This window comes from Microplitis mediator, chromosome 1, assembly GCF_029852145.1.
Source record: "Microplitis mediator isolate UGA2020A chromosome 1, iyMicMedi2.1, whole genome shotgun sequence".
Taxonomy (NCBI): Eukaryota; Metazoa; Arthropoda; class Insecta; order Hymenoptera; family Braconidae; genus Microplitis; species Microplitis mediator.
In genome coordinates, this window is record NC_079969.1 from 19,960,814 (window position 1) to 19,972,823 (window position 12,010).

Below are 12,010 nucleotides of genomic sequence, written 5' to 3' on the forward strand. Positions count from 1 at the left end.
AAGCACATATGTCTAAATAAGTTTCACCACATTCTAATGAATGCATGTATAAATATATTATACTTTAGACCATTCCAAAAACAATATCTACTCACATAATGGATCTTATTGATATTACCTCTTAATGCTTTTGATGAACATATGTATAACATATATCAAAAGTCAATTAATATTTAAGTAAAAAAAATAGATGAATACTTTAGAAACATAGATACTTTTATATTCAATTATTTACGTTTATATTTAATTACATATAACCAAAAAAATTATGAATATTTTCGTAAACTTCTATCTATTACATGGGACTAAATATATTTTATTCACCTTAATCTATATAGTTAAATGTAAACAGATATAATACTACCAATGTGCAATAATTTATTTTCAGAAATATATATATATCTACTTGAATAAAAATTTTTAATTTTCGTATATTACTCAGATATTCGTGTATAATTAGACAAAAAAACTCTGTATTTAATGTCTTATTCGCAATAGAACGCTGACAGTTCGACGATTCAGATACCTGTATTTGAATATTATTGGATCTGACCAAATATGACTACATATAGACACACATTTTTGTATATAGTCATAAATTCTTGGATATACGTATATCTACTTGGATATGAATTATTTTTGCATCTATATACTCACATTCCTACAGTTGGATCTGAGCAGATATACTTGTATATGCTTGGATATGCGTATATCTACTTGGATATCAATCTTAATACTCTCTAAATCTGAAACAGTGAAAACCTCTGAAAAGTAGTGTATATACACTGTTTCAGATTTAGAGAGTACGTCTCTATATCTGCTCATATATGATTAGATCTGAGCAGATATAATTATATATGCTTATATCTAGCAAGATCAAATATTTTGATGTATTTGGATATAAACAGATATAACAAGATCCAGACATATCTGGTTGGATCCAAACGTTTTTTATCGGGAAGTGTTTTTTTTTTTTTTTTTTTTTTTTTTCAAATTAAAAACTAGATTGTATTTTTTTAACTTTCCGCTATGAAAATCGGAAATATTCGAATAAAGTGAAGTTATTAGTTTGGGTCCGATTTTCGAAAATCGAGTTTTCTTCAGATCTCGACGTTTTGAGGTCCTAGGAAGCTATTCCGACTATTTCTGGATGAACTTCCGGCCGTGTGGGTGTCTGTGTGGAAACTTTTTTTATCGTTTTGATATCTTTTTTTTAACGATATCTTTAGAACGAATCAACCATCTGAACGTTCTTGGCGGCAATCGAAAGGGCTCAGTCAGAACTGCTCAGACTTTGGAGTCGATCGATCGAATAGTTTAAAAGTCATACGAAAAATAAAAATAAAAAAAATTTTTGTTTTTTAGTTTTTGTAGTATAATTTGTAAATCGCTCGACCGATTTGCTGTTAAGTTTGGTTAAATTTAAGTCTCAACAAGCTCTTTCGATTGCCGTAGAGCACCCCGGACGGAAAAATTTGAACTGATTTTAGTCTAATTGGATTATTTAATCTGTTTTTTATCTTTTTAAAAATTTTAAGCTGTTTTTGATCTGTTGTTTAAAAAAAATTACGTTACGGGCAGACAAAACTAGATTAATTCTTGAACTTTGAAATATTTTAGTTCCAAAAATTTGCAAGGACAACACTAGATTAAATCATGGACTAATATGTTTATTTATGGGAAATTTTTATAAAAAATATATTAAGTTACAGAATTGATCAAGTTTTGTTTACTATTCAATAAGTGTCTTTTGCTTGAAAATGTCGGCAGTTAATGAAAGTTTGACAGCTTTATTTTTTAGTTGTCTTGACTGAATATTTATATTATTGAATAAAAATAATAAAATAACTCTTAAATGTCAAGAAATTTTTCTCATTTACTAGATAAAATCGAAAATATTTTGGCATTAGAAACCATCAAAATGTTTGTGACATCTTATTACAGAAGCGCATTAGCATGTTTCAAATATCAAGAAAATAAAAATAAATTTTTAAATCTAGATTGTTATTATTATGATTTATCTTTGTAGAAAGTCCTGTTTTTAGTCTAAACGAGATTTAAAACAGACTCAATATCATACGAAAATAAGTTTGATGTTGGCCTAGATAATGACTAGTCCGGACAAAACCAGATTACATTCCTTTCCGACTGCGTCCTGTTGCAGCACCTATTTTTTTTCCGTGATGATATACAGCCTATCATTTGCACAATCGCATGATTTTTCTATATCTATGATTTTTATGCAATTTGGTTAAGCTTTTCTTAAGTTATAAGAGAACATACACACACACAAACAGACAGACAAACATTGTAAAAATGGTAGAATTAGCCTTAGTGTAATCAAAGGTATATATTTTTTTATTTTACTTACTTGGTTTTCGGGTACAGAAACTTTAACGCTCTTCTCGTCATCTCTTGAAGACATTTGCAGAGACCTGCGACTAGATCCACTATTAGATCTTGATAAAAGGGGAGGTCTGCGTTTGGTAGCACCTCGTCCAGCAAGTAAATTGTTGAGTAAAGACGGGCTTCTAGCACAAATAAATGCATGGAAAGAGGATACTGTGAATACGCCAAGTTTATTGAGGGTTTGTTTTGTCGCTCGAGATACATGAGTTAAAAGACTCTGAAATAATTTAAAAAAAAAAACAATGTAAAGTAATAAAATTTAATGATCAATTGATTAACTTCAATTACTGATTTCTTGCAAACGCAGTATGTTTTTATATTTTTTAATGATATTTAAACTTTTATCTCTCGATAAAAAATATCTATGTATTATTAAGCTTTTCCGTAAATATATATGACTTATTAAAAAAACAATTTGTATGTTATTTTTTTAAAACTAAAATCTACTGACTGTGATAATACTAGAAATTGATGAAAAGAATAGTATATTACACATCAAGGGAGGAAAGTAGGACATTCCAACCTACATGTGTAATTGCCTACCCGAGCCGAAGGAGAGGGTGAAAACACGCGGATTGGAATGTCCACTTTTTCGCCTTTGGTGAGTAATATTATATTAATTGAAGTGTTCTTCCTACAAGTACAGAACCTTTCCGTTAATTATCTCTCCATATAAAATATAATTGAAATTGATAAAATAAAATTATGCGATTCGTTATTAGAAAAAGTGGCAACGGTAAAATTCAAAAAAAAAATTCTAATGTAAAAAAAGAATATAAAATATGAGCCCTTGCACAATCATGTCGGTTATGGTCTCATTTACTAGAAATATGTCATTGAAGAAACTAAAAAAATGTCTACATCATTAATTCTACTAATGAAATTTTGACAATCTGCTCCCAAAACGAGATTCTTATCCACGCGACCTTATTTGGCGGGTTAAAATTAACTTTGTACCGTGTTACTATTTATTAGTTATCATTAAAAAATTTAAAAATAAACTTACAAAAATTTATAATTTTTATGAGGTATAACGTGAGCTTTTAAGGGTACAATGTAAAAGCTTTGACGAATAGTCTCTTAAGTTTCTATAGTACCTTTGGATTGGGTAATTCACCGCTCTGCAAGCTTGCCATATAACATCTTAAACGAAATTGTTCGCAGTGAAGACGCTCAAGATTTTCTTCCCATTGGATAATCTGGCTATTAATCTCTTGCTTAGTTTCAGCGTCAGATACAACAGACTGCTGGAGATCGGCCATATGTTTTAGCTTGTAATCCTGACAATTTCAAAAATAAGAAATTTGATACTGATAGTAATAATAACTAAATAATAATAATAACAACAATGGACTGTATGAAAGTTCAAATATAACATTTCCAGTGCGTTTTAAATTACTGATATAAATTTATATTTCTTTTTTTGTCATTAAAAGAACGTAGCGAAAAAGAAAAAAAAAAAGAAAACGGAAAATAGCGTTTAAAATATTAAAGTTTTTTTTTAATCTCTAAAGCTATAAGATTGTAAAAAAAAAATTGTACCTTTTGTCAAAAGCAAAAATTAACTTGAATTAAAAACGTATTAAATCAACTAACCGACTCAATGGCTTTTTCCAACCGGAAAATTTCCTCCTGTAGTAAATGTAAAGTACCAGTTTTACCACGGTGTCGGGCAAAAGCAGCCGCACAAGCTGAGTGAATGCTATTCACCCAGTTCTCAAGTTCCACTTGACACGGAGCCTAAAAAAAAATCTCACAGTATCTCATACGGTAGCATTATATGTCTACCGATCGTCGATAAACTCTCGGTTTACAATTGTCTAGACTCTTTATAAAACTAAGAAGAGAAGTACGGATATCAAAAGTATACAAAAACGGCTAAACTATTTTTTTAAGGTACTTGACCACCTTATAAATTTCAAAAAATCAATTTTTTTATTTTGTATTTTCTCAATCCTTATACTTTTAAAAATCATCCCCAAATTTTGTTTTTTTTTTTTAAATTCGAATTCTAACATAAAGAAATTAGTGAAAGTGTGCGTACGCTTCCAGCACTTCATACTTGCGAGTAAAAATTTTAAACGCGTTTTTCTCGAAAATACTTTTTTTTTAAATGGCGGACAATTAATTTCCGAAACTACTCGACCGATTTCAGTGACTTCATTCTTGTTTTGTTAGTTGGATGTTTTGTATGCCAATTTACCACATTTTGCCAAAAAAAATAAATTGTAACATTTTTTTTTTAGCAGAGAATAGTGAAAAAAGGGTGTTTTTTCGAACATCCGCAATTTTTTTATTTTTTTTTATTTTCGGTAAATTGTGGTAAATTGTTACGTAAGGAACATTTTTTTTAAGATGCCGTTTTGTTTGTTTGAAATTCACCAACCCTGCGATTAACTGTCCGCCGTGGGACACCATTTTATGAGGCCTCGACTTTATCACCTCCTGAATAATTGTTAAAAAATGAAATTAAAAAAAAACACAAATATTTTTGTATTCTATAAGCTTCAAATAAAAGTTTGAAAAAAAAAATCATTATAATATCTTATACAGGGCCTGAAATAGTATATTAACGCATTAAGTGGAAGGTGCTTTCGACAACGAGTGTGATTGGTTCACGAGCCGTTAGGCGAGTGTGGCCAACATACGAGTGTCGAAAGCCCTTCCTACTCAATCCGTTACAATAGTTTTTGCATCGAATGGTAAGAAAGAATGTCTTTTATTGGTAAAAAAGGACACTACATTAAATTTAATCTTTTAATTAACCTAAAATAATATTCAATCTTATTAATATAAAATTAATTCCTGTATTATTTCCGATGCAAAAGATTGTTAAATAATAATAGTAACAATTAAACATGATTGAATTGATTTTTATAATAATTTAAAATTATTTTTATTGTTTTCAAAATATTGATACTCAGCAAAAAATAACTAGAGTTTCGAGTTAAAGTTCGTATAGTGAATCGTACATTATAATTCAATACAGTAAGATGATTTTCTATAGTCTGAGGCTTTCCGTTGTCCTAACTCGAGACGGCTGTTGATTGGGTTTTCTGTTGGATCGTTTAATGACTAATAAATAGTATATCCATATATATGTAAAAAGTGTACGTTCATCATATTTTTCACGAACAATGTGGACATTCTTCGCGATATTTATTCTTTGTAGTGTCATTTTTAACCAATCAGAGACGTGCTATCTTACCATGAGTTGCAAAAAAGAAATTATTGAAAATGTTGTATTTTTTAGCTTACCAAGATGGTCAAGTACCTTAACTGTATAATTGCGCATGAATATATAAAATTTACAATGTGAACTCTGAAATACTGAAATTACTTTTTGTATTTTTAAAAAAATGTAATACTTTAGTATGGATGATTTTAACAAAGATAATATCTGATGAAAACATGTATAGATATATATATATATATATATATATATATTTTATTTTACCTGAAATAAGTAAGCGTCACCGAATGCTGTACTTAAACAGAATATATAATCTCGCTTGGGATGCTCCGGAATCGGTTGCATGATAGCACCATCCACTATAATAAGGTGCTTTGGAGCTGTCTCAACAGCTCGGCTTTCTTGTGACTCGCATGGATAGAACAATAGCGTTGTACCCTTTAGACATACCCAGTAGCCCTTCCAACCACGTTTTCTCGCCAATTCAATTTGATGTTTTTTACGTAGTAACCATTTTTTAACACTGAGATAACTAAAGCAAAAAAAAAAACAAAATAGAACATGCTAGGTGAGCCTTTATACGGGAAGCTATGTTCTTAGCAATCGTTTTTGGTGCACACTAAGCACCCTGGCGGGTACGAATTACGGGAATTTACCGCATTTTGGGGTAATTTACTGTAAAATGCGGTATTTTTACGGCAAAGTTGTCTCCATTCGCGGTAATTTACGCTATTTTACAATAAATTGCGGTAAAAAATACGGCGATTAACCGTAATTTACGGCATTTTTACCGTAAGCACCGTATGTTTTTTTATTTTTAAAGTTTTTATAGTGCAATACGGTACTTTACGGGGAAATACCGCAGCTTGTCGCAATTTTACAATAAGTTATGGTTCTCTTACTGAAAATTTACAATATAAATACCGTATTTTTGCTATGAAATGCCGTATTTTGCCGTAAAATATCGTAATTCTTCGAAAAATTTAAATTGGGGCAAATGACAGTAATTTTCCGTAATTCGGATCCACTTAGGCGCTCGCGCGTGTGTACCTACTATTCATGATAAAAAACATTTTTTTTGACGGACAATGACTTAGCCCACGTGCTATGCACTATACTTTATTCCAGAGATCGGCGAAAAAAATTTCTCATTTGCCATTCGTTAATTATTTCAGTCAACCTAATATTAATTAATAAATTTTTGATTGATTGAAAATAAAAAATTGTGATTGTTTAATTTTAATTTTTTTGTTAATTAAAAATTACTACAATTTAATTTTAAATGACTTAAAAAACGAATTTTTTTTTTTCGAAATATTTTCATTAATAAAATTATTTGAAAACTACAGCATTGTTGAAGTAATTGTCATTGAAAATGAGAATTTTTTCAATTAACAGTTATTCATTTTATGAAAAATTAAAATTATTTCACAAGAAAATACCAACTATGAAAAAATTTCAAACTATTTTTTATTACGATTTTGAATTTTCATAATTATGATAATTATTAGTACCATATAGTTATTTATCATAAGACATCTTATTATAACTTATATGCGTATATATTTTTGACGTATTACGCAGATCATGGATGTCATTGATAGCCTACTGTCCCTACTATGATGCCTGTCGCGAAAAAAAACCTTTAATGCTGTCGAAAGTCTTAAAAAATCGCAATATAATGCCCATTTCCATCATCGGCTGCAGTTAAGCGATTATTTAGCTATGCCACACGTTCAATCATCTTAAGTATAACCGTTTGATGGATGAGAATTTTGAGCTTAGGGTACTGGCAAAGAGTAGAATGAGTATGAATCTATAAAATCTGATCATAAAAATAGTGTCCGTACCACTTTGAATAAATTGTTTGATATTCTTAGTTATTTGCCTAGCAATTACTGGTGAATGCTATCTTCTTATAATTTGATTAGTATTTGATCATAATTCTCATAATTTAAACAATTTAAATTATCATAATTATGAAAATTGAAAATCGTAATGAAAAACAGTTTTAAACTTTTTCATAGTTGGTATTTTCTTGTGAAATAATTTTAATTTTTCAAATAATGAATAATTATTAATTGAAAAAATTTTCATTTTCAATGATAATTACTTCAACAATCCCTTGCATATTTGAATCACGGTGGAAACACCGTGGAAGTGTAAACACCGTGGATTCACCGTGGTTACACGGTGGGTTTGTTCCATTTTACCACCGTGTATACACAGTGTATCCACTGTGATTATGCGGTGTATCCACCGTGATTACGCGGTGGCTTTGTGCCATTTCACCACCGTGGTTCCATGGTGTATCCACCGCGTAATCACAGTGGAAACACCGTGTATACACGGTGGTAAAGTCACCGTGGAATCACGGTGGATACACCGCGTAATCACAGTGGTAAAATGGAACAAACCCACCGTATTTCCACTGTGATTCAAATCTGCGAGGGATGCTGTAATTTTAGAATAATTTTATTCATTACTGTATCAATGAAAATTGTTTTGAATAAAAAAATTCATTTTCTAAGTAATTTAAAATTAATACCAGGTTGACTGAAATAATTAAAAAGAGGCAAATGAGAGTTTTTTTTTGCCGATCTCTCCTTTATTCAACAAATGCCCAATTTTTGCGAGTTATGATATCAGTAAAGTAAACCCTAAATCAGGTGGGTTAATATATGACACAATATAGCTCTTGACTACTCTCACCACTCATTTTTTATTTATTTTAATTAATAAAAAATAACCAAAGAATTTATTCACAGACACTGACATCAAAGTTGTTAGATTGTTTGTACCACTCATTCCAAATATATTTAGTATCGAGATTATTTGCTCTTCAGATAGTGGTAGGGTTTATTTCTGAAAACGGTCGAAAATGACTTGAGAGGAATGTGATCATGGATTCAAATGCGTTTGTTTATGACCCTCAGAATCAAACGCTATTGAGGAACACATAACGCTATTTTCTTTTTGACAAAATAATTAACTACCAATCGGTAAACAGCCATTTAGGGTTTGCTTTTCAGATATGATCCCTGATAGCCAAGTTAGCCGCAAATTTGGCATTTCCATAAGTTGTCGACAACTTTTCGTTAAGTTGGTTGCAACTTAGGTATACCAACTTTCTGATCAGAAACTCTGGCTGTCAGGGCTAAGGCGTGATAATAAGGCATTTGTTGAGTAAAATTATTCTATTTTATAACCAAGAGGGATTAATTACAAAGATATGAATTAAATGGCATTTTTATAGAAAGAAGTTTGTTTAATTTAGAGTGATAAAAATGATGTAATATGTAATTTACTGTAAATTAGGTGACATACCCAGCTTTTCGAACAGCTCCTGTGCAATTAAATGAAGCAGCTGCAGTACCAGTTTGTTTGCCACGGTAAGGTGAATTCATAACACTCTCACCGTCATCATCATCACTTACTGCAGTTGTTAATGACATACGGTCATCATCTGACATCTGAAAAAAAAAAGTTTTTACTTTTATTAATTAATTACTCATTTATTTTAATAATTTTTTTTTTTTCAACTTTTTATTCTGAAAATTTGAAATCTCAGTTAGATTTGAAACCCTTTAACTAAATGAAATCAATGAATTACTCAACAAATATTATAAATCACAAGTTAATTATTTATTTAATTACATCTGCAGAACTAATTATTAAACCGTAAAAAAATAATTTTGCCTAATTATATATAATTATATATAATCACTTGTATATGATCAGATCCAAAAATCGGCCAGGTCTGATTATATATAATCATGCATGAACGACTATAGTCATTTTTAGAATCTCATTTAGAATATCTGTAAATTATTAATTAAGTAATTTAATTAGGATTTATTGTCTTCATCAACATAAATGTCGGTTAAATTTAAAAACAAAAAAAAAAATCGGTCTGTCAGTTGACCCTGCGGGCCAGCCCCAAAACTTCCCGCTGTTTTCGAGCTCAAGAACCTCGAAAACATTATTGTGAATACATTTTCGAGCTCGAAAATACGTTTGTATGCTGTTGTTTTCGAAAAAAAACGTTTTTCACCATTTTTTCTCCAACGATATTTCTCAAACAAATAAACCGATTGAGACGGTTGAGGTGGCAATCGACGCGTTTTATCAAGTTCTAAAGCTGATCAAATTTTGAATTCGATTTATCGAGTCGTTTTTGAGATATTTCAAAAAAAATAATAAATTTGTTTTTTTTTAATTCTTTCGATAACGGTTTCTCTTGAACGAATGAACCGATTTTGATGGTTGAGGTGGCATTCGACGCGGCTTATTAAGTTCTAGAGCTGATTAGATTTTGAAATTGAATGATTCAATTTTTTTGTAGATATCCGATAAAAAAAGCTCGACGAGCTCGAAAACAGCGGGAAGCTTTGGGGCTGGCCCGCAGGGTTAACCGATAGACCGATTTTTTTTGTAATTCTCAATTATATGTGAGTCTACTTGATCAAATGATCTGAAATTTTTAGAAAAGTTGACGGCCAATGAACTTTTTCGGCTGCCGCAAAAACGATTTAAATCGGAATTGACTTGGTTTAGACGTATTCGACTTAAATTTTAAGACGAAAAAGTCAAGATCAAGTCGAAATTGACTTGATTAAGACTTATTCGACTTAGAATCCCGATGAAAAAAGATTTTATACAATTGTATAAAATTATATACAAAAAATGGCCCGATCCAATTGTATACAACTGTATAAACATTGTATACAATTCTATACAAAATGTATACGTCTATATAATTATATACAATTTTATACAAATTCTATACGATTCTATATAATTATATACAATTCTATATAATTGCAATATACAGAATTGTATATAATTATATAGAATTGTATACAATTTGTATAGAATTGTATACAATTTCTATACAAATTGTATACAATTTCTATACAAATTGTATACAATTGGATCGGGCCATTTTTTCTATCCAATTATATATAGTCTATATATAATTGTATAAAATCTTTTTTCATCGGGATAAAAGGCGAGAAAGTCTAAATCAAGTCGAAACTGATTGAATTTAGACTTATTCGACTTAAATTATAAGACGAAAAAGTCGAAAAGAAGGTGAAATAATTTTTATATATTAAGACGAAAGTAAGGCGGATAAATAACTTTTTTTCGACTTGGTTCAGCAAGTCAGTAAGGTGAATGACTATCGTGCTCGAAGTAAAGACGAATAAGTTGAAACTAAGATAAAAAAATACGAATAAGTTGAAATAAGTTGAAACTGAAATAAAAAAATCTGTCTATCGGTTGACCCTGCGGGTCAGCCCCTAAACTTCCCGCTGTTTTCGAGCTCCTCGAGCTCGAAAACATTGTTGTGGATACATTTTCGAGCTCTTCGAGCTTGAAAATACTTTTGTGTGCCATTGTTTTCGAAAAAAACCGATATTAGCATTTCTTTCTCCCACGATATATCAGGAACGAATTGACTGATATTGATGGTTGAGGCGGCAATCGGCGTAGTTTATTGAGTTCTAGAGCTGATAAAATTTTGAAATTATTTGGTTTAGTTGTTTCGAAGATATTCGCAAAAAACCGTTTTTAACCATTTCTTTTGCCCGCGATAACTCTCGAACGACATATCCGATTGAGATGGCTAAGGCGGCAATCGACGCGTTTTATCAAGTTCTATAGCTGATAAGATTTTGGAGTTGATCGTATTAGTTGTTTCTGAGAAATCAATAAAAAACTAAAAAAAAAATAAATTTTTTTTTCGTAATTCGCCAATATTATCGAGTCTACTTGACCAAATGATCTGAAATTTCCAGAAAAGTTGATGGCCAACAAGCTCTTTCGATTGCCGCCTCAACCATCCAAATCGGTTCATTAGTTAAAAAGTTATAGACCGGTCACACACATACATACACACACACACACACACACACACACACACACACACACACACACACACACACACACACACACACACACACACACACACACACACATACGCACACACACACATACACACGGACGTCCATCCGGGAATAGTCAGAATAGCTTCCTAGGACCTCAAAACGTCGACATCTGATGAAATTTAGATTTTCGCGAATCGGGGTGAAAACAATAGCTTCCCAATTTTTAGAAAATCGTCGATTTTCGTAGCGGGAAGTAAAAAAGTTGAAAAAAATTTAATTTAAGTCGAAAAAGTCGAGATATTATCGAAAATCGTCGGCAAATCGATAATTTCAAAAGAAAATAAGGTGAAGCGAGCCCGAATCAAGTTTTATTTTTGACCCGGGCCGATTTTCGAAAATCGAAATGTGTGTGTGTGTGTGTGTGTGTGTGTGTGTGTGTGTGTGTGTGTGTGTGTGTGTGTGTGTGTGTGTGTGTGTGTGTGTGTGTGTGTGTGTGTGTGTGTGTGTGTGTGTGTGT

At 30.9% G+C, this 12,010-nt stretch overlaps 1 protein-coding gene across 7 annotated transcripts in view; it reads right to left on the minus strand.

The window, feature by feature from the left end:
- Positions 1-12,010, minus strand: part of LOC130677493 (protein still life, isoform SIF type 1) — a 149,877-nt gene that overhangs the window by 63,182 nt on the left and 74,685 nt on the right. For all 7 annotated transcript variants that reach the window (XM_057484513.1, XM_057484645.1, XM_057484586.1 and 4 more), the window contains 5 exons: positions 8,930-9,075; positions 5,867-6,134; positions 4,006-4,149; positions 3,507-3,689; positions 2,372-2,626 (listed from right to left, as the gene is read on the minus strand). In XM_057484513.1, the coding sequence (XP_057340496.1) occupies positions 2,372-2,626; positions 3,507-3,689; positions 4,006-4,149; positions 5,867-6,134; positions 8,930-9,075 (996 nt within the window). The remainder of the gene's footprint in view (positions 1-2,371; positions 2,627-3,506; positions 3,690-4,005; positions 4,150-5,866; positions 6,135-8,929; positions 9,076-12,010) is intronic.